Source organism: Electrophorus electricus, chromosome 3, assembly GCF_013358815.1.
Source record: "Electrophorus electricus isolate fEleEle1 chromosome 3, fEleEle1.pri, whole genome shotgun sequence".
NCBI classification, from domain to species: Eukaryota; Metazoa; Chordata; class Actinopteri; order Gymnotiformes; family Gymnotidae; genus Electrophorus; species Electrophorus electricus.
The window spans coordinates 25,647,663-25,672,631 of record NC_049537.1 but is presented as its reverse complement, the minus strand read 5'-3'; the positions used below and the strand labels follow the sequence as shown (position 1 = coordinate 25,672,631).

The window sequence follows — 24,969 nt, the reverse complement described above, 5'->3', positions numbered from 1 at the left end:
GCAGGCAGTTTGACACTGTTATTGATATGATTTATTCTTAGGCCCTTTCTGGAAATCTTCACTGAGATGTCATCAAAGTGAACATTTTACTCATTCTGATCTTAACATCGGCTCTGAGCTGGATTAGATGCATGCTTTAATATGATGACAAGATGAAAGGACAGCTAATGATTAGAAAATGGCATTCTGAAATGATTTTTAAATATGTAAGTACAACGCTAAAATTGGATTCGGGTTCAGCTAATTAAAAAGTATTCAACGCAAATGATGCTGGAAAAATGACGGCCTTTCAGACTCGAATCAAAATTCTTACCCCCCTCTCTGATATTACTATGAAACAGCATGTCAAAAAATGACGGCATTTTTGTGTGAATGTATATGATGCAATATGAAAAGAACAGGAGTAGTAAAGGAAACATTTATAGGCGAGAGATTGCTGAGAAACCAAAACTAAAATGCAAAAGAAATTGGGCTGTCTACAAATTATTGCAACAGGAATATCTTTACTGGATTTCTGCAAAAAAAGAGATTAAGGATATTCTTCTGAATTTTCATATAACATCCTGCCTAGAAAAGCTTGTATGCTTGTACTGCTCTTAAAAGCTAAATGGTCTTTCTGCAAGAATCCCTTGGAACATGCTGTTACTGGCTGGTACTGTTTTCCTGAGAGACAGGGGGACTGGAATAGCATCACGATTCACAATAATCATGAATGAATGCCATAAATGTAAACAAGTCCCTCCAGGATTGTGTCATTCTGAAATTGCAGAGGTACATCCAAAATAAACTGATTTTCATATGCTTTGCAATAGTTTTCATTTCACCAATCTTAATGGTTTTCCTGTACGAAACCTTTCAGAATCCGAAGGCTTCAACCATTAGCACACTATATCTTGGAAATGGTCCAATGATATAAATGTTCTACACTGATGTGCAAAACAGCCAACATGGTGGTTGGATAAATAACAGTGGAGTCTCTCATTTTCCATCGAGAATCAAAGCTAAAGACCATGCCAAACCATATAACTGCAGTGAAAATGTCATATATCAACCATTTGGTAGAGGAGCTCTGTGGGTCACTGACAGCAAATGTGCGAAACACTCATAGCTGATGCCAGCAATAGTTCCAAAGTGTAAAGGGAAATCTGTAATTTGAAGTATAAAAATCAGATATAAATGAGACATTAAATGGCATTTAGCTGAGACATAATGTTTCTGATTACTTTTAAACATCCAATATAAAGGAGCTTTATTGCAACCGTAATTAACATGATCAAAAGCATGAATAAACATGCAAAAAAAAAATCAGTGCACAATTCTTTAAAAACAGAAATAGCAAGTGTCTAAAGAAACTGTCAAAAAAAAAAAAGGGAAAGGTAAGAGAATACTACCAGTGGTTTATACAAATCTGACCAAATACCCTTTCCTCAGCTGTGCTAATGCAGTAATCACTATTCACCACACATGTTCATTCAGTATATATCAACAACTATTGAATTACCCCTTCAAAAAATATTGCTGGGGCATAAATAAAAATGAATGAAAATGGAATAAAACTAAATCAGTAGCCACACCCCTGATTAAATCTGGACTTGTTTGTTAATTCTGAGATGACTCATTTGTCACTATAGACAGCTAAAGCCAATGGGACCCGACTAATCGCTGCATGACTGTTGATACCAGAGAGTCAGGCACAACCTCATACGCACACATTCTCACAGCTTACCTACAGCTTCAGCATGGATTTGCATATTTCCCATGCACACTGATCTTCCCGTAGTCTCAGGCAAACACCCACAAGTTCGCTGGCTCAAGCTTAAAAGACAGCAGTGTTGTAATCAAGTGGTGGAGTTTTCTGTTATAACAATACTAGAAGTCTTTTCACGAAAAAAAAAAGACAGATAAATGACTCTGTCAGGTACTTATATAAATAGTTATTTCTCTCTCTCTCTCTCTCTCTCTCTCTCTCTCTCTCTCTCTCTCTCTCTCCTACAGCAGGGGCATCCGTCTCTTCCATCAGCCTATGGACAGAACTACAAAGAGCCTTTGATAACAGGGAAAGTGGCTCCCTACACAACTCCTCTTCCAGGCAATAATTAAGGTAGTGGAAAAAAAGCTAAGAACTGAAACAGCTGCATTGCTGCATGCTCTCCTGTAAAGCACACATCACAGGGAGCCACAGCCCACGTGAAGTGCTGAGGTAACAGCGGCATCTTCACGCCATGCGCACTGCTTCTGACATGTGCAGGCCCCTGGTTCCTGCAAACCGCCACACCACGCACACCGCTAATCTCGAGCAGGACTCCTGCACTTGTTAGCATCTGTGATTAACTGAGTGACTCATTAACAAGAATAAAGCAGTGGCCAGGGTCACAGTTACCAGGTGCATTATGATCCTTCCTTGAAATGTCCATTCAAGCTCGACTGAGAGCGCCGTGACAATTTGGAGCATCTGGTGACGTCAGTGAGGAATACCTGAAACCGAGTGCCAACAGACTCGTGATAGTGGCCATATTTAGACAGCCACCATGGAGGTGTCTTTTCAGCTTAAATCACCTTGGAAACGATTGTGCTGGATACCCAGCAGGCACTGCAGCACTGCTCTCAGTGGAGGCAAATCCCAATACCTTGGGTTACCATAATACAATCTAGCACACCAAACATGGCAGGGTGCTATCACAGGTTAATAATTTATAAGTGGCAGTGTAATATTAACTGAATAGTACTTACAAAGTATCTCTGCTGTAATCGAAAACAAACAAAGGTCATGTCAATCACTGGTATTGTCTGAGAGAGGGCCCAGTTTCATGCAGGTCAGACTTATTATAACCAATGTGTAGCACCGGTAAGCTAGAAAAAAAAAAAAGCAAACAAACAACAACAAAAAAACAAACCAAAATAAAGGACAATTGGACAGACATGAAAGGCGAAGCTACAGCTGATATGCTTTCATAAAGAAATAGTTTTCCTGATTGTCACCCTTCTCCGCTCAAATGGAAAACACCTGCTTTGTATATCTGGCCCACAGCCGAGCTGAAAAACCTTGAGCTTGGACCTAATTCAGCGCATCATTCAACATTTCTCGTTTCCATAATGACGGAGTAAACGAGTGAGGAGGCTGGAAGTGAGGAGACGCTGAAGCGCTTTGGCAGGAAGAGGAGTAACGGGGGAAGGAAGGGGACCTGGAAATGGCTCTCTTTCTGCCCACCTTCACAGCAGACGCCGCCGCCGAAACCGGGGCCCCCGCCCGCTTCGCTGCCAGCTCCGTACTGGCCGTTGTCACGGCGATGGTGACCGGGGTGGGCAGGAGGGAGGGGATTACTGGGAGGGGGAGGAGCCCGGGCCGGTTGTTGCCATTGGCGAGAGGAGGGGCAGGAGAACAGGCGTTGCTTGCCACGCCATTGTGGAGGGCGGAGGCCCGGTCTCGACGCTCCCACGGGCCTCGGTAGTCCCTCTCGAACCGGTGGTGATGGCGCGACATCACTTCTTTTCAGAGGCAACGCGGCACTGCCTGAGGGAAGGAATGAGAGAACGAGAGTGTGGCAGAGAGAAAGGGAGAGAGAGAGAGAGAGAGACATTAGTGATTAAGATGTTGTCAGAATCACCAAAACCAGAAATAGAACAAGCAAAACGCATCACAGTTGTCTAAACAAAAAAAGGTCATCAGGGCACACAAGCACATGTCTAGACCATCAAACTAAGAATAATATATATATATATATATATTGCACAAAGAGTCAGTAGGTATTTGTGCAAACAATGTGTTTTAACACACACCTACACACTCAGGGATTGAAAAAAGGTGGGTGAACGAGAAGTGTGAGCGATGCAAATCCTCTTCCCTCCACGTGCAGCTCGTTTTTAGCATGTCTCACACTGCAAAGGTGTGAACACGCCCCCGAGCAGATGCTGCCGTCACGTCTGCCTGACACACACATGCAAAAGGCTCCATTTACTTCTTTTAGTTCCCATTCTGTCAGCCCTTAATCAGGGAAAAATTAGCATTTATTTACAAAAACCAGGAAGAACATGGCAGTGTGTTTTTGCTTGAGGGTAGATTTGGCCTATTCCATATGCTTAACAGATCTGTCCGGCTATCCCAGGTTTTCCTAATTACTTTACTCACATCACTCCCAAAGCTCATAACTCAAACCCATCTCCAGTCCTAATTAAGCAGACAGCCCATTCCACGACTCACTTTATTGCTTTAAACTGCTAATTGCTTGGAGAGGAGCGACCTGAGCAGACTAACAACCATCTCAACTTCTCCTTCCTTTTGCCCAAGCAAAAGTTTGTTTTATTTTCTCAGCTTGGCAAGTTGGTAAACTTAATTTTCTGTTATTTGCAGCAGCTTCTTTATCTAGCCGTCCTCTGCGGACAGTTGTGTGTAATAAGACTGGAGAGCCTCAGTAGGGAATTGGCTTATTAGTTTCTGTCTTTGTACATGTGGGGGAAGATTAGGCTGCTTGTAGTATAAGCCAGTATTGGCTATTCTGGCACCATGCAACAAAATCAGGATTTATTGCACTTTGGCGACCCATTTTATATTGGGAAGTCAGCTGCATTGGGCTAAATCAAGAAAGACGCTATTGTGTGATATTGTGCATTTACTCCAAAGGAAAAACTAAAATGTGTCAGTAAAGATAAGGATGGATTTTTTTTTATACATAAGCTGGTTATGGAAGTTAAAAAGTTTAGTAAAAAGCCTTTTCATTTAACAGCAAATGACTACACTATTAAATCCTTATTCTCAAAAGCAGACTGGAAGTTCATCTTAATTAATATAGCAAGGGGGGATATCAAGGGCAGGTGGACCTCCAGCACAGAAAACAAAAAAGGCCCATTTTCATTACAGCAACTAGATGGCAAAGAGCCTTCCATTGACTGCACATGGCCTGGTCCTGCCAGGTCCTCCAGCCATGCCTGCAAAAACACCGCATTTCTGTATAATACGACTGCAGTTAATACACAGAGATATGCAAGCATACATATAAATACAAACACACACACACACACACACACACACACACACACACGTGCAAACATGGACAGCGTTGAGGCAAATGACTCCCTTCCAATAATTACATTCCATATTACAAGCAGCACATTAATTATTCATGGAATATATTGGATTGGCTGCATAGTTTAATTTATGGTGCTTTTCCTTTGTTAACACATACTGGATGGTCCATATCAGACATAATTCCTTTTCTCTGCATGTGCCCCGTCAAGGGCAAAATATATTCCACACAAACTACGACTGGCCAAAAGACTTGATTTCATATGTAGTATAGCTAAGTAAACACATTCTTCAGAGCTTTGCTAGTGCTTGTTTTAATCTATCGAACAAGGCAGATGCATTAGGCTGTAATATCCAGTAATGACCATACCTACTCTGTTTCTATCCTGAGAGAGAGCCCAGTTTGGTAGACAGTAAGGAACTGCCAATAGCGCATTGACTGGCACCTCACTACTCAGACTGTAATGCTTTTTAATGGGGAGGTTGAGATAGACGATGAACTACGAGTGTTTCTTCCCTTTATTGTTTTTTACGTTTTTTTGCAGGTGTTGGACAGAGCTGAGAGCATGGTGCTGACACGACCTTCATGACTAGAACCGACACTTGGCACAGATTTCACTGCGAGTTATACTGTGTATGACTGTTATACTGTGTTATACTGTTATACTGTGTATGACTATGTATGTGACAAATAAACCAAACTTGAAACTTGAAACAGATGCACCAATGAGCAAAGGGAGACAGAGACAGAGAGAGAGAGAGAGAAAGAGACAGACAGACAGAGACAGAGAGAGAGAGAGAGAGAGAGACATGGATAGAATAAAGAAGAGACAGCTAGTTAAGGAAAATCTCAGAGGGGTGATTAACCAAAACACAAGTCCAATAACTGGTTCCCACTCAAACATCACTCCCAAATAAGCACCTACACACAACACACATCCATCTCCTGTGTCTGTCACTCATAGCCTGGCAGATCGAAGAGCATTACCAAAGCAGAGTGGCTGGGTGGGGTGAGAAACAAAGCCGCCCAGTGGGAGACTGAGGGGAACAGATGGGCCAAGGCGCTCGGGATGACACTGCAGCAGCCCGTGGGAAGAGTACCATGGGAGAAAAATACCGAAGCGTGTTGATTTCTCCTGGGCTGCGACTCCTGCGATCCGCACTCCGAACAGAAGGCACCCCCATGTCAATAACAAACAAACCTTTATTTAAAATCAAGGTAGTGAGCAGACTTGGTGTTTCCTGAGACCATCGTAATGTGAGTAGGATTGTGTGGAACAACATTCCCAGAGCAACTTTGATTGAAATTCCCTCCAGTGGTCAGAACCAAAGGCATTAACTCAAATGGTGCTACTTCACAAACCTGGAGTCCTGCCCTACCAACCCAGCACTCCAGCAGAGCAATATAAAATTTCAATTCTCTCCTGGTGTAGAGCATACACTGGTCTACCAATACATACAAAAAGATGTAAGCAAACACACACACCTTGCTCACGGGCACACGTGTGCATAGACACACACACACATACAGAACTGCTCCAGGACAAGAGAGGTATTGTGAGCGAACTTTAACTAATGAGAGACACAGCTGGTACAGAAATAGCCACAGGCGACGAATGAAGACTTCTCGTCCCTGCTCAGGCTGAGGCAGGCTCCACACTGTGGAGGAGAGAGATCTGGCGTTAACAGAGAGAGGGAGGTGACACAGTTCCGCATCTCCCACACTGCAACTATGTCGGTTATTTTTGAAACCTACTTCCAGACTCAAAAGAACATGAGTGTCTTGATTGAAGAGTGAGAAGAAAAATAAACTCCCTGTGTTTAAAAAAAGCATGCCCGGTCGGCTTGGGCCTGCCACTGACAGTCAGCGTGGTGCTTACCAGATATTCACTGTGCTCTCCTTTTGCTTTTTCGCTTGAGCACAACAAGTCAATCATACGGTGCCTCATCATCCTTTCAAGTAAATCTAAACACTTTGTAAGACATAATACTTCAACATTATTTAAAATGACCCATTAGGTGGCAAATGGAATTCAAATGAATTCAAATGGAATTCAACACACCCATGCTAGTGAAATACAGAGCCCATGCTATTCTCAGAAAGCCAAGATGATTTTTCATGCACAAATACAGCAAAGGAACTCATTTAGGTCCATTCTATCGACTGTCACTCATGTCAGTACTCTAAGACTGTGTACAGATAAACAACTAGGTACTTAATGCAGCATATTGATGTTTGACAAACACACCAACATGAATCTCCATAAAATAGCCTGTTTGTTGCCCTCTTCGCTGCTATTGACGACCGCCGCTAATACAAATGGTGACAAAATAATCCAAAGCTGTCACAATGTATTACAAATAGTGAAAAACTACCACATTAGGCTGGCCTGTACCCCAGAAAAAATCTATTCTGGGGCATGGAATGGACTTTGCTTTAATAATGTCATACTACCATATGGCCATGTTCGACCATTAACCGCACAGTAAAATGTGTTTTTATGATACAAGACATCCTTTTTTATAAACCTTTAAAAAATACTTATTACCATGCTGTCATGACTGAATATATTGTTATTCTGCTATAGAACACAACAGCAAATTCAGGACTTTCTGTGTGACTCCTCACACAGACACGTTGGCGTAGATGTACACAGCATCTTGAATAATTTCTGGCAACTGTCACAGTGAACTGTTAATTAGAAGCTAAAATAGATTCCAAATCAAACCTAGTGGCGTAATGAAAATAGAATGCCAGTCCACAAAAGTTCATGGTACAGACTATGAGCTCGAGCTAAACAAAGCAAGACGAAACATTAACAATAGCTCTAGCTTTTTAGAAGCAGTCTGAAGGTGTAGTGTTCTCCAAAAATCTGTCACCCATTGATTACAACAGGTCAATCATCCACATCTAGAAAAAGCTATATAGACATGGATAGACTGACTGCCAGTGCTGTTAAATTAATGGTGCAGCACTGTTGTGATGGGTGGGAGAGACTAGTCCAGAGTGTAATACTCTGGACACCACAGTGAGTGTAATACTTGGAGACAATTGGACTGCGTGGTTTGTTCACTGCGAAAACTCTGGCATTACACTTTCTCTGACAGCAAATGACATCTCTTATTAATATTTAGAAGTCCCGTCAAAATTAGAGCACAACGATTAAACAACGTTTCAGATGCAAGAGGAAAAGAAAAGTAACTTGTGAATAAATGAAAATGTATGATGAAAGCAACAATGCCCTGTCCTCGCGTCAACCTAGCATACACCACAAACTGATAATTCATACTTTCTTTTGTCTTTTACTTTACAATTGTTTCAGACTGACAGAGCACTACTAGAGCAGAGTCACAGAAAAATCTAAGGAGAAATAAATAAATTAACAAATATATGAACGACAAACAAATCTATCTTCTCTGGTAATGTCGGCGATGAAGATTTATTTCTATACACGATATGGAAGAAGACAAGTCATTATTAGATTGGCTTTCCCAGACACATAATAAAAGAAAGTTGGATGCCCTCAGGGAAGAGAACCAGGAGTGGTGTAAGAGAGGACAGGCATGATGACACTAAGGGTTCTTCAGTGAGAGTGAGGTCAAAGGTTATGACTGATATAAAGACAGGGTGAGAGAGAGAGAGAGAGAGAGAGTGTGTGTGTGTGTGTGTGTGTGTGTGTGTGTGTGTGTGTGTGTGAGAGAGAGAGAGTGTGCATGTGTCAGTGGGAGAAAGAGACAGAGAGAGAGATGGAGAGAAAGTAAAAGAGAGCAAGGATTAAAACCAAGGTGCATTCTGCCCTTCGCAAATGTCTCCTTTGTCCCTGTAGACAAACATTTGTGTTCAGATGAGAGCGAGCTTTGATGCCCAACAACACAAGAACAAAAGAAGGGAGCGATGAGCGCTGGTACCCAGGACAGGCTTAGCGATCTGCGTACGTGAGCACTAGAGCTACTTTCCTCACACTGCTCACTACCTCACTTCTAATGACACGTTCTTTAGGAGACAAGGACTACAGCGCTGTAGGTCAGACTAAAGAGCACAACTTTTAAAACCAAACTACTGGCACCTGTTTCTTCGACTCTGGCAAAAGCAGAGCACAAGCTTCCATCCACAGTGTTAAAGGCACACATGGTGATGGACCCACTCTCATATTCACACAGTATGGCAGTTCTTTCAGTTTAAATGTGGAGAAATGCACACGGGTGCACACATACATACAGGAACATGCAAGCTCACAGTAAAAGACTCTCACACTTATGCTCTGGGTAATATCACTACAAGCACAGCAGCCTTTGAGAGCTGGAAGAGAAAGCCTTTTTTAATTGCCTTGGAGATTTCTCTGGCTAGGCCACAGTATAAAAGACGAAGAGTAATTGAAATGTAAAAAGGAAAGAGGATGGAAAAAACTGCACTTAAATTCATGAAAAGGCCCAACTAGTTGAATAATTTTGCTATTTGCTATAAGCGTCTGTGTGCATGTGTGTAAATGTACATGTGGCTGTGTGTGCGTGCGTGTGTGTGTGTGTCTGTCTTTGTCTGAAGTGAACATGCTATGTAGCTCATTTCCTCATTCCTGCCAGCCAAGTTTCTAATGCATGACAAGAAGTGTGGCGTGACTGAATATGGATCTGATGTAATGAAGTGAGCTTGCACCTTGGGAGCGAGGAGGTGGGAGGATGAATGGTGGTACGTTTCTGAGTGAATGCTGGAGTGCATGAGAGGTGAAGGGAGGAGGCTTTCTTTACAAGGGCTGCCCACCTCCCCACTCACCCCTCACCCCTACAATCCCCAGTGGCAATCTACAGCTGTGCACCTACACTACAGTCTCCATACACACACACACACACATCCCCTAACATACACACACACACACACACACGCGCACACATCCCCTACCATACACACACACACACACACACACGCGCACACATCCCCTAACATACACACACACACACACACATCCCCTAACATACACACACACACACACACACGCGCACACATCCCCTAACATACACACACACACACACACACATCCCCTAACATACACACACACACACACACACACGCACACATCCCCTACCATACACACACACGCGCACACATCCCCTACCACACACACACGCGCACACACACGCGCACACATCCCCTACCATACACACACACACACACACGCACGCACACATCCCCTAACATACACACACACACACACACACACACACACATCCCCTAACATACACACACACACACACACACGCGCACACATCCCCTACCATACACACACACACACACACACGCACGCACACATCCCCTAACATACACACACACACACACATCCCCTACCATACACACACACACACACACGCGCACACATCCCCTAACATACACACACACACACGCGCACACATCCCCTAACATACACACACACACACACACACACATCCCCTAACATACACACACACACACGCGCACACATCCCCTACCATACACACACACGCGCACACATCCCCTACCACACACACACGCGCACACACACGCGCACACATCCCCTACCATACACACACACACGCACGCACACATCCCCTAACATACACACACACACACACACACACACACATCCCCTACCATAAACACACACACACACACACGCGCACACATCCCCTACCATACACACACACACACACACATCCCCTACCATACACACACACACACACGCACACATCCCATACCACACACACACACACACGCACATCCCCTACCATACACACACATCCCCTACCATACACACACACACACACACGCACATCCCCTACCATACACACACACACACACACACGCACATCCCCTACCATACACACACACACACACACACACATGCACATCCCCTACCATACACACACACACACACACACGCACATCCCCTAACATACACACACAGAAAGTGAGCGAGAGATACTTAAATGCTTAAGACAGATACTACATCCAACCTAAATCGACAGAACGTGAACACACCAAAGAGGCCTTGCGAGAAAAGACACTCAATTAAACAATGAAAGATGGAGCGTAATGACCCGTGCAGAACTACAAATATGCTGGAAATCCTCTATGAGAAATGGTATGTGTTTTGAATGGATGGATTGGAGTTATGCCTTTGAAAGAGACGCGAGGCAGAGCAACCAGAGGCAGCAGTCAGATGGCCGGGGCAAGCAGAGCTCTGGCAGAGACACACACACCCCTGTGGGTGTGTAGTGGGTAGTAATATTGCTTCTCCTATGGGGGACCAGGGTTCATCCCCCCGCCTAGACATGTGCAATACCACTAAAAGTCCTTGGGCAAGACTCAGACTCAGAACAAGACTGTAACATGACTGAAATTTGTAAGCTGCTCTGGATAAGGGTGTCTGCCAAATGTGTGAAATGTAAATGGTGCTGGTGGGTGAGTGGCGTCTAGCTGGTCCTTGACCTTACTCTGGAGCAGGAGTCCTCTGCTTGGTCTTTGTCCTGTCACTGACACACAAGCCAGGTGGTGCTTCACATCCACCTCCAATGTATCAAATCTGTTGCAGCCCTTTTATGTTTGTAAAGGACACAGTCACTCATGGTGCAATGATCCCATTCCACAGAGGTCTGCAGATTCTTTCCAGCTTCCTGTGCAGTCAGTCTTTCAATCTTCCAGTGAGATCAAACCGTTTACCCATATTCACCTTATGCACAATCTTGCTGCAATCTTGTTGACTGTGTCTTTGAACGTCTCGTTTAGTGGTAACAATTGTTTACAGTTGTGTTACTCTGTGTATTTGGGTGTTTTTACTGCAAACCAATGCTGTACACAAACACTAACATAGCCATTGCTATACACAATATGGCTTATCACACTGTAATATTATTTAACATCAGAAATGTGAGGTGAATAACTGGTATTCATTACTATAACAGTCCACTGGACATACAGGTTTGGGGTTTTAGCTGGCTTAGACTATTAATTTAATGAATTGTAAATTAACTGTAAAACTAAATATTGACTGCTAAATACAAAGAATTCTAACTGATGTTTAACTTGAATATTTTAACCATTATTAACTTTAGGTTAAAATGTTTCCGTATGTTATTTCTGGCCATTTTTTCATGTTGTCTGCCCAGCTGGAAGTAGCAGATGGATGCTGTCATTTTAAACCGTTGGCCCACTGTAGAATATATTTTGAATGCTCCCACACTGATCCCATCTTGACACCATTTTCTAGTCGTAGTTAATATAAACAGGAAGTTAAAAGATGCAGAAGAGCTGCGTCCTTAAAACGAGTGGGGCTGAAGAAGGTGAACATGACTCTTATTTTAGTCTGGGTTGAAAGAACGTGGTTTCACATGTGAAAGGTAAGGATTTAAGCTGAAGAACTGTCTCACCGAATAAAGAGCCCTGTCTCCCTGGTACAGTGCCTTTCTGAGCAACACAACTCCACACAGCTCCCTCTCTTAAGTTTATTTTCCAACAATATGGACAGACATTTGACAGCTAGTTGGCACAATAAACTGCTCTGAGCCACCATCACAGCCACACTTGGAAAACCCACACAGCGTCAATTATTACACAATTTAGTCTTAATTGCTCAGCCGCAAGCACATTTTGGTTATGACTACCAAAGCTCAGCCTTGTTTGAAACTAAAGGCTGCTATCTAAACGCCACACGTGATGAGGCTATTCTGAAAGTTGTCATCTAATCTAAGATTTGTACATCAAAGCTGACCATATCAAAAGAGATTACACTGCAAATTTAAGTTATTTTCATCTATTTGTAAAGCTACGTATAGGAAGAAAGTAGGTGATGGTCTGAATTTAAACAAAGGATTTTAAGCTCAGTAGTTTGCATTGGCTGCCCTCTTTGTGGTGGTTCATAAACTAAAAAAAGCAATAACAGGGTTTTTATGTGCTATGGACAGAATATGAAATCAATGATAATAGAATGGATGTAAGGCTGTAAGGCTGACCTTTCACCTCCCCTCCCCATTAATACTGCACAGCATGCAAAGCACTGTGGGTAATACTCTGCACAAGTAGTGCTGAAGATAAGTGTCACATTCATCAGACTCAGCATCGTTTAAAAACAGAAAGTTGTGAAAGGGGAGAAACACAACCCCTTTTGGCAGGAAGAAGATTTATGGGTGGAGGAAGTGTTCAACATGAAACGGGCAGTAAGGCGGGTGTTGTTTTCTGGGGCTTTTTGGGCTCAGCTGCCCAGCCGGAGGTTGTCTCTGCCAGCCTCTCTGCTCAGCCTCTGAGTGCCCATGGCGCCTGGCGCAGGCCACATCTGATAGCAGCCGATAAATTACCCGAGTGTAAAAACAGTCGGGGAGACGGGCGTAAAACATAGACGCCAAGAGCTCTCTCCTGAGGCTCAAGAGTTTTTATATGGCCCTGGTGGAAAATTTGTCAAAGCAAACGCTCTTTTTTTATTGGATTTAATGCATCTCCAGTAAGGACACATTTAACAATGGGTGACACCATTGGAAAGGTACCTAGGCAGTTGTACTTGGTTTTGACAACATGATTTGCAACTTAATTTTAAAGGTTCTACAGAATACATAGAAAAGAGAACCTGGCTCTTTGTTTCTGGAGTGTGCTCCTGTTGATGCGCACACTAGCTCAACTCGTATGACAGTATGACCTGGTTCGTTTATACTATATGTTTTGATCGTTGTGCGGCATCTAAAGCAACATGAATGCATTCGTTATTATACCAAGATCTGGAAAACACATAAAGCATTACACATTCTGTGGGGCCTAATGTTAGTATGAATTTACTAATTTATGTTAGTATTAATTTACAGACAAAAAATATAAATAAGAAATGCTGTGCCTGACTTCTGTACTTCATTGGTGGGATCCTCTTAAATGTTAGTGAGACTACTCAAAGTGATGTCTCTTGCAAAGTCTCAATGCCTTTTTGCGAGAAGACAACCAATTAACAGCCAAAAATTCGACAACTTCATCTTACTGTTAACAAATGGAGCCACCACTTCTTAGACAGGCACCAAATAAAGCCATAAGAACACCATAAACTTTCTACTCAAAATGGGTTACTGGCAAGAGTGCTGCATTTTTCTTCTTCATTTCTGTGGGATCATGCTTCCTTTCAAAGCCTCTTACAACTCCAGTTCAAGTCTTGCCCTCAGCACCGCCACACTCCATTCTTACCCCGGTTTTGTTCCCTCAGAACAGCCAGCACTCATTCGAACCATGAGTAAAGTGGATGGGCTGAGAATTTACACCTCCAGGTGACGGTTTTCCTCTGACAAGGTTATATTCTCTTTGAGGGACACTGCCTGGGCTCTGCTTCTCTCGTGTGCTTTACGGAGCGCGACGTGGCGTTCCCGATGACTAATCCCAAAGAGAGACAGCCGCGCATTGGGAGAAGCACCACCTGCCCTCTCTCGTTGCTTCCTAGGTGACACCTGTGCAGGCTTTCTTTATTAGATGGAGCGCTGGGAACAATCATGGAATGCGCTTACTCTCCCGTTCTTTGCTTGGTTCCTTATTTACCCTGAAAGGCGTGACTGAGTTCCAGCCAGCGCGCAACAATGCAGCCTTTAGCCGTTATTACAATTAGAATCAGGCGGGGGGAGGATCAGGGAAGACATGCCAGGACCTTCCAGTCCACACTGGTCTGGAGTCCCCTGTACAGTTGAAACACAGAAGCACAGTCCTATTGTTAGTGAGTGGAGGAGAAAGGCATCCAAATGTAGTCAATGTTACACAATGGAAACAGCTTTAAAGACATTCCAGAAAAGAGCGTATGCCTCTGAAACAGCTTGATTATATTAACAGAACAACTGAATAATTTCCATGAACAGCCTTCACAATCCATTGTCCTCAAAGAACCCAAAGACAGTGGAATCCAATCATAACATCTTAAAGAGGTATTACACAGTGTTTTTTTCTTTCATACAATCTTAACTGTACATTCTCAAACATGACTTGGAAACAAGCATTACTTACTGATGTCTTTTTACTGGATGCGATATGAAACAGCCAGCTGCTTTTACAGCATATCCAAAAGATGCATTTTGCCCCATTCAGGGGATACGAGCTGTCTTACAAAGCACCTTCAAAATTCCTTTTCTCTCCACGGAATGGGGACAGAAGTCTGTGACAAATCCAAACAATTTTCACCTGGATTTTCTCCCTGTGCAGGATTTATGGACACTACAGCATCTGTGGCGTTATGGGCTCTAGTATAATTCATGTGTCCAGTCCTTCCAGTTTGCTGTCATCACTGCCCCTATGTTCGCAGTGACCCCCCCACACCATGGGAAATATGAAATCCCCCTAACGTTATTCCTGTGAAGGATCTGCATAGGCCTCTGTCCTGGACCGCAAATTCACAAACGGGTTAGATGTCTTCTAACACTGCAGTTCCGCCGCTATGTTTAATATAATCATATTTCATACGTCAACGTTTTTTAACAGTCTGTGTAGTTATTGGAAGTTGGGTGTGCAAAACTGCTTCCTGAATGGGCAATCATGTGTTATTGAAAATGTTGCTAATCAGAAAAATCTCTTATATCTCTTTTTGTATGCCAACAAAGATTTGTCTGCATCACCAAGAGGCCTCTCTACTGCAGAGATTCTTTTCTCAGTGTAAACACAGCAGATGCCATAAACACATCCAATCAGGCCTGGAACAGAGAATGCTGCTGAAGTTACAACTAAACTGATTGTGTTTTCCCTAAGCTTAAATCGGGCTTAATTTGAAGACTGTAGTGTGTTATTGAAACACTGGTCATGTATCTACGTGCGAAACATACTTATTGCATCGGTGATTGACATGCACCATTTTTTACATTGACTTCTGTTCTAACAAAATTGTGTGTGTGTGTGTTAAGCAAGCCTCCTAATTTCAAACACAGGATTCAATATTGTCCTTAGACTGAAAATTACATCTCCTATATAACTAGATAAAGCAAGTCTATCTCTGCCCTTTTGGTAATTACATCTCCTATGTAGCTATATAAAGCTAGTTTATCTCTAAGCTTTCGCTTCATTAGAGAAACAATGAACAAAAGCAGCATTCAGGAAGGGCTGAAAATATGCTAATGTCCTCCCACTTTCAGATGAAAAAGTGAAAAGGGTAAGGAACATTAAAGAGTGGGACATTCCTCTCCTCCCCAGCAGAAGCAGATGAAATTTGAAGTTTGAGCACCAATTCCATTATCTCCTCCATAAAGTGGGTGAATAACAGGACACGCGAGTTAGTGTAAAACGTAGGGCTCCTTTCAGCGGATTATCAGACCAAAGTATCAAATTAGCAAAATGAAGGCTACAAGATAAAGGCAGGCAGGTGGAGGTGGGGGGGAGGCCTAGGTGCTGAACGAACTGATTGAAAATGTAAATGCGAGGTAGGAAAGTGTGAGCTGCAAGCAGTTTGCGTGCCTCTCCCTAATCGATCGGGTGAAGCGAAAATCAGAAGTCATTAGTCATATCGGGGCCGAGCTTTGAGAGTGGCCCGAGGAAGCGCACAGCAGAGCCACGCTTTCACAAATCTTTGGGACATTTCATTTCAAACTGCTTTCTTTCTGCTTTTTCTTTTTTATCCTTTGAAAATCTGCGGTTTTAAAATCTTTTTCCATTATAACTAAAAACTGCAGTTCAATGTAAAGCTGCCCTGCTTTAAACGCACACCACACTAACTCGATTAACCGCATTTGTTACCTCCAAAGGAATATGCCGTACGTACCATACACACTGACTCTCAGCAGGGTGCATTCGCTACAGAGGTATACACCGCTCAAACAAAGGAAATACAAACTCCATTTAGTCTACGCAAAGCGCCTTCAGTGCCCCAAATCAACAAATCAATTACATCTCTTTCCAATCCATTAGGCGCCAAGGCATGAACTAAAAGCATGGTGCCGACAGGGTTCAGACAATAGTCTCTGTTCCTCTTCCTTTATCTCACTAGTTCTTTCTCTTTGTCTGGTTTTTCACTCCCTCGTTTTCTTTCTCTCGCTGACATATACACATACATACATCAACACACACCTACACACACATATTGACTGCCACTATCACAAGTGCATGCATTAAGACAATGCTGCAAGCACTTTAAATGGACAGTACAGATTTGTTTTTCTTTCTAAGCATCTCGTGTGTTTGCAGTTTTAAGGGATTTCTTTAGAAAATGTAACCTGCACATTTCAGTCAATTATTTTTTTCTGCAAATGCACACACACGCACACGCACACACACACGCACATGCGTGCACACACACAATTACCTCACAAATTCATACACATTATACTATGCTGACAGTACTATTCAATGTGTCTTCCTTGACACAAACTGAGTGCCATGTGGGGATTTCTCCAGGCCATCCACTAGCAGTCGTCTGTGCTCCGAGGCTACGCGAGGCGCACTAGACGTGCCCCTGCTGAACTGCGTGTGACCTCCCCCACAATCCCTCAGCTAGCTGCCTTCACACCAGCTCCCACACACCACACGCCCCACCGAATTAATTCCCCTGCTAGTGCTTTAGCTGTGAAGAGCACAGGGGGTGACAGCTTCCACACTCAGGCTTTTTGGCACGCAAATGTGTGCTGTCCTCAAGCCAGCCTGGCAGATCGAGCCGTGCTTTACAGTCCAGTGCTGAGACAGTATCCCCAGCTCTGCTATGCTAGTGCATCTTCGTTGAGCAAGAGTTGAAGCTTTAACACTGAACACAAAGATTTTGCAGTGTGCTGGCCAATAAATGCTTGTATGTTTGGACCACTGCTGAGCATGTGCCCTGACCGGCCTGGTTCTTCTCTCTCTCTTTCTCTCTCTCTCTCTCTCTCTCTCTCTCTCTCCCTCTCTCTCTCTCTCTCTCTCTCTCTCTCTCTCTCCATATTGTTGGACACAGAAGGTTAACGCAGACCACTGCTGCCTAACAGTATGGATTTGCCAGGAATCTGCAACTGCCACACAATCCTTTTTCCCATATAGTCCATTTTCCAGGAACACTGCTAGCATGTCCCACCAATTATTCCATTCATTGTTTTGCCATTCAAGGTAAAACAAACAAACAAACAAAAATATAGTAAGCACTCTGAGAGAGAAAACACATTTTCCTTTAAATTAATCCTGAGGGCTGTTTTCCCCTCAGACTCATTTGAATCAGCATTTGATACTAGAAAGAGCATGCTTGGGTCGACGTTAAGGCAATGTTCTTTGAGGATGGCCGTGGTGAGAAGCAGTAATGTATTCATTATTTTGAGCCATCATTGAGACTATTAATCCAACTGCAGTCTACGAGATTCCACAGAGTCAACGGTCAACAGACACATTTCAGCAGCTCATTCATATAATGCATGTTCTTAAACAATTATTTGCAAAACACTTCATCTTAAGTCCTTGCAATCAAGTGGTGGAGATGTCATTAAGACACTAAAGCCCACACAGGAATGAATATGGGCATGACTAATATGTTCTAGTCATGCTCACGGCTTATGAAAAAGCACCTAACCAGCTTTATATATGAGGCCCCTTTAACATGCAAGAGGCTGCAGGCTCTATTTTTGTGAACTCCTTTAAGCTGAAAGGTCAGCCCAGGCTGAATAGAAGGTCAAGCAAGCACTCCTTTTTCCACCCTCCTATCTTTTCTTTCCTATTTTTGGCTCTTTTCAGTATATTACAAGCTTGCTGGCTGAATTGGGTGAAAATACATTCAAATGTATTTTGTTCAAAGTCCAACTAATCCCACAATAATTGAGTGCAAGACACTGAGAATTCGCCTGATTATACATGCAAGCTTTCTGTCTTTTGATGACAAGCTGAAACATGTGTTTTTCTATGAGGGAAACAGAAAAATAATGTGTGGCTAGTTGTGTGGGAGCTTTCGCTGTATTTGTGTATGATATGGCTGCTCTTTGAAGAAATAACAGTGTTCATTTTCTGTACACGTGCTACCATGCACTAAGCAATTTTCATAGTCACTGATATACCTCAGCACAAATACACAAAGCACATCCAGTACACGCAGAGGAGAAAGCTCACCTCCCTAAACTCATGTCTCTTTGACTGAGGACTGCAGGAGACCCCTGGGTCAAAAGACATTAGCCAGTGTCAAGCAGTCACTCCAGCTGCATCTGGAACAACGTAGCCCTGACACATGAGCTGAAACCAAAGCTTTCCAGTGTAATGTCCTAGCAACAAAGTCCTGGCAGTTCTACGGCTAAGTCAACATGAGACAAGACAAGTTAAAAATCCTTCAAAATGGCTTTATAAAAATGTTAGTTTATTTGTGAATTGACACTGGTATCATCACTCTAATGATGTAAATGATAAAACATTAAAATGTAATATATAATAGAACAGTAACAGAAACACCACTCACCATTCTGTAATGTAATTCAACCTAACTGACAAAGTGACATTTAGTGAAAAATAGTCATGACATTCATAGGCTTGCGTATTTCATCAGTAAAGCATGAGATCAATGGAAAGCGCACTGCATATGCTGCAGTTGGTCAGTGTGATGAATGAATCTTATCTTAGGCCTTTAATAACAGTACACATGGCAAGAGATAGGCTGTCATTTACTTTCATTTACTTTCAGGCATTGAGTTGGCAGGACAAAAAATGCTTTGATTTATGCATCTCACGTTCAAAGAGTGGATGTCGGTTAACAAAAAATCAGGCAAAACTATCCTTAATAATCATTTAAATGTCTACATTAACCACTGAAACATATTACCCATAACCTTTGAGCAGAAATGGGCCAGAAGAACAGAGGCCAACCATGCACCTCCAGAGAGGCAGAGAACCCAGCTAGCAGGTACTGTGGTAGCACGATTACTGAGACAAATATTTCCTTTGTACTCAGTGCTCTTCTTGGTAGATGGTTCCAGATACAATCCCCTGACATTCCGGCATATCAGTATGTTACATAGCAATATTTTTCAGGTAAGATGAAGCTTCTTTATTGATTGGAACTGACAAATAGTTTTACTACACCCAATATTTAATTAGTGCTAGATCAATATTTTTGGCAAACTAGCGTCGCTAACCAACTGGCTTTAACTAGGGACCCTAGTCTTTACCAGGCACTGGGCTACTGCAAAACTAAAGTACTCTCTATTCTGGCATTCTCCAGTGCAATGCAATATTCACTGTGCAATCAAAGGATGGCTGACTCAGCTTCGAACTCAACCTTTACATGTTTCCCCCCTCACAGATGACAAAATAAGAAAATGTCCTTAAGGGTTCACTTCCATGGCAGTGAAAAGGAGCTGGTCTTGAAGGAGGAGCTGATTGGCTGATTGTGTCAGGATGGGACCAGCCGAGTGTCCCTGTGGCAAACGTGCAGAGATTTTCATGTCTCACCATGAAGTTTGCTGGCCCATTTAAAACACTAGGAAAAGCTGTATAGGCTATAAGCATGGATGTCAGTGCCAAGACAACAATGTTCATTGAATGCTCCATCAGGTCTGAAGAACTATTGATTGGGCCCTTTAGCCCAAGTAACTAATGGCGGGTGCTGGAGCCTCTCCTGTCTCTCTTGGCTACCCCTGAACCCTCTAATGTCAACAAGAACCACTGTCTACAACCCAGGAGGGTGCCTGCAGTCTTTCTCCATAAAAGCATGAATTATGAGAAAACAGAACAGATTAAAAGCACACCAGACCTTCATAATGCATGTAGTCTATCTATGCATTCAAAGGCCAAAAGGGTGAAAAGCCATGAGGTAACATGGATAACAGTTCTAGCATTAACTTAACATTAGGTGATGCATACAATCAACCAATAACGTCTGCAGAAAAATAAACAAAAATAAATTAATCACACCCACAGTACTAATTGCATCACTTTAGCCTCTGAGTGTGTAGACTCAGAAGACTGGTATAGCTGCTGTGCCCTGGTGCATTGCAGCTCACTCAAGTGGAATTATCCCCTTCACCCAGCGTGTGAGAGTAAGGATCTCTCTTATCGCCTTACGCACTGAGGCTCTGTTACCACGGTTCCTTCACGCCGAGGCGGCTATAAAAAGCCCCGTCCACTCAAAGCGCTCAAATGTGGGTGGAGGTCCCAGCAGTGGCGGCGTTTTCCGCACGGTCATTAAAAAGTGATGCGGCCAGCACGCTTCGCCTGCCATCTCCTGCAGTCGGCGGGGGTCAGCAAGAGTGCAGGGCGTGTGCAGGTCACTGGACCGGTTTACTGGCGGCGCACGCTAACCGGTGTCTGCGCCGCGGCCAGTCAAAAGCGTTGCCCTGCCGCTCCCTGGCCGTTCCCGCCGGGATGCGGTCACACAACGGTCACTGCACAATACCGGGGTAACATCCATGCATGCGATCACAGTCGACGGGAAAAGCTGTGGGCTAGATTGCCTACGGTGCTGATACCTAAACCAGGAACAGGACACTGTCAAGAGCCGGTGACAGCTGAAAACTAGTTCCAAGGCTAAATGTAACATCCATATATTTTATGTTTGGAATAAATTATTGAGAGGTTCTATGCCAATAAATTAATGTAATACTGCAACAGATTTTTTTTTTCCCATATAATGTTGCCCTTCTCCTAAATGTTGAGTAGATTTATCCAAAGAGCTTTCTTAATGCATGATGACAATTGTGAGACATAGCCTTGCATTCTGCATAATTTATATGGGGATGAAAGAGCAGCTACATGAGAATGTGAGCCTGAAAGCATTGACATAAGCATGACTATCATAGGCAAAGCTTACAGGAAACACAGGTCAAAGGGGGGCTGGAAATTTGTGGCCTTTTCATCTAAGAAGGAGCATGCATGTAAGTCAAAGAAACACATAGCTATGATGATCATACGTAGTGTATTCTACTGAAAAGCTTTCTGCATATGCAGACTGGAAAATCTCTGGGTATATTTAACAAATCTGCAACAGGTACATCTGACATGCACATCTCCATACCTTGAAATCTGAATCTGACAGATCAATTTACATACATTCAACAAATATGTCGAAGGATCACATGCCACTGCACACTATACAGATAAGACGGAGGCGCCGCTCTCTGCCCCAACGGTGCAGCTTTTTCCCTTGGTGACGACCCCACCCCACAGCGTTGCCACGGAACCCTGCCACCCCGAGAGCAGACACTCAAGAGGCCAGGAGCTTGACGTTATAAGCACTGAAACAGAGTGCTCCTCATGCTGACTGCCATGAAAAATTCAATGCCCTTTTAACATGTGCTGTAAAAACATAGAGAAAACAAATGGGCCTGTGGTAAATGTACTGTCTCCAATTCAAACACTCTGAAATCTGCGAATAATATTTTTTAAGCAGTTTGTCAGAGCTGCAACTGATCATAAAAAACTTACCCATTCAATAAGTGTTACAAAATCTACTAACATACAAATATAAATTTCATTGATTTAATTGTCCATATACTTGTGTTGTGTTGATCTGTTGCATGGTATCTGAAAATAAATACATAAATACATGGTCACTGGAAAAAAACAATAGCAAATATCTCCTTTGGTGAGTGATCCATACTGATTCTATGACAAATATGTACATTTGATGCTCAGACACATTTAAGTGCATTTATTAGTGCATATTTCTCTCTCAATGACTTCGAAGATATGAGGAATACGAAAAGGTCATTATTAAATCAGCATGAGTGTGTAAGCGTGGGTGTGTTTTTCTCCAGTGCTGGCGCTATTATGAGAATGCATTCCCTCTATTTGAGCCCTCCCTCATGCCTTAGCTCTCAGTGCCCTGAGGTTATTCACACATAAAGGCACACACACACAAACACACAAACACACACATGCATGCATGCATACGCACACGTGCTCACGGACACACAAGCACACACAGATACACACACATGCATGTACACACACACACACACACACACACACACACACACACACACACTATGTAGATAAATGACTCCAATGCACTGGAGTTTGATCCAAATGAAGCAATGATGTAGCTCAGTGGCGCATTGCCCCATGTCTCAGCATATGTGTATGTATGTGTGTGTGTATGTGTGTGTGTGTGTGTGTGTGTGTGTGTGTGTGTGTGTGCATGAGTGTAACTGCGTATGCACATGTGCATATCTATAGAATCAGTGAGCTCTCCAGCAAATGGCCAAACTGCTACTTTATTAAGCAGAAAAGGCCTGGTCTAAAACAGAATAGCCCTAATGACCAAATATTAGGCATAATGCAGATAGCAGGCCCAAACTGAACTGTTTTCCTCAGAGATCTCCAAATTGCTACTAGAAGGACAGTGGTGTGCAGTTTGCAGGGCATATGCTTCATTTAGCTATTCCAGAAGCACTGTCTAGCCAATCCCTAATCAACTCTGCTGATGGTGCAACTCATTGGTGTGTGAGCCATGTCTACATCATGGTAGGACATACTAATGGATGTACACGTCACTCAAACATGTAATAGAGCTCAGAGCTACAATTCAGGACATCCGCTAAATTATAATTAACCTATATTGTGGCATTAGTCCAAGTTGACACTTACATTCTCAGGTTGTCATCACCACCCACACAGCCAATAATGCATTAAGCTGATAATCACATTGGCAATTTTAGGGTGGTTTTTGTAACATACACATTTATTTTTTCAGACATTGTAGATGTCTCCAAAAAGGCTGAAAAACCCCTTTATGGAACTCTTTGTGGAAACACTCCCTTCCCCGGTATACACACAAAATGGCAGTGTAAACGTGGTCCATGGTCACGGACTACTGATCCTTCAGAGCCACATTCACAGCTGTCTATAAGGAGGACACGCCTCCGGCCCCTGCTTTCTGCTTCCTGCTGCAGGGAAATTGATTCATTTAAAGGAGAGGACCTTTGAACCCCCGCTCTTTAGGTGACAGGGGCCTAAAGTTACAGTGCTGGAGTATTCAGGCTGCTGCGTATGGAAATGATGGTGGTGAGACCCACACGGCCTGACACAGGCATGCAAAGCTGAGAGGCCCTGCCACATAGCTCTCCTTTACAAATAGAATAATCAGTAAGGCCTCACTTAATACCTTGCTTCCCCCTCACCACAGTCCTGACTCAGCAGACTTTGCAGAATATGAATGTTTGCGTAGGTGTGTGTGTGTGTGTGTGTGGATGACTGCTTTATGAGAGCAGCTATGTAGTAACGTTTAAATTTTTCCCCCATTTTCCCTCTTCTCTCCCTTTCTCTCCCTGACTTTCCATCTTTCTCTCTGACCCTCTCTCTCTCCGATTCTCTCACCCTCTTCTCTCTCCCTGTCTCCTGTCTCTCTCTCTCTCTCTCTCTCTCTCTCTCTCTCTCCCTGTCTCCTGTCTCTCTCTCTCTCTCCCTGTCTCCTGTCTCTCTCTCTCTCCCTGTCTCCTGTCTCTCTCTCACACACACACACACACACACACGCACACACACACACACACACACACACACACACACACACACACACACACACACACACACGTGTGTGTGCATACACCCCAGCTCATAAAATGCATGCACACCCCAGCGTGGGGTGAGGGCAGCAGGCTCTCAGTGGTATTTAGCATGTGTTAATGCAGTGTGGCTCTCAGCAGTGCAGAACGATGCTGCTTTATGGGCTGTTTGGCCCTGCAGGCGGCAGGCCGGCCGGCACACTCCAGCGAGAGTTCGCATCCCTGGCTCTTCTCTCTTCTCTGCTTATCTGGCTTGTAATTAGTTCATTTTCCATTTTAATAAGATAGATGATGGCCATGTGGGCTTTCAAACAGACCCGGCCCAGCCCCGGCCCAGCCCCGGCCCAGCCCCGGCCCGAACCGAGTTCCAGGTAAATGAGTACCTGTCAAGCAGCCTTCTGGGGAATAAAGAGCATGCTAAATGAAAAACAGCTCGAGCAGGTATGCCTGTCTGTGTGTGTGTGTGTGTGTGTGTGTGTGCGCGCGCAAGAGAGAGAATGTGTGTGATAGAGAAAGAAAGAAGGACCACAACTGTGAGGGAATGAAAGTCA

The 24,969-nt window shown here is 43.4% G+C and overlaps 1 protein-coding gene across 3 annotated transcripts in view; it reads right to left on the bottom strand.

The window, feature by feature from the left end:
• Positions 1 to 24,969, bottom strand: part of LOC113569753 (kelch-like protein 29) — a 135,585-nt gene that overhangs the window by 89,907 nt on the left and 20,709 nt on the right. For 2 of the 3 annotated variants that reach the window (XM_026997772.2, XM_026997780.2), the window contains exon 3: positions 3,209 to 3,511. In XM_026997772.2, the coding sequence (XP_026853573.2) occupies positions 3,209 to 3,481 (273 nt within the window). In that variant the 5' untranslated portion in view covers positions 3,482 to 3,511. Of the gene's footprint in view, positions 1 to 3,208; positions 3,512 to 3,777; positions 3,926 to 24,969 lie in introns of all 3 variants that reach the window. The other variant, XM_035524689.1, reaches the window with a different exon arrangement.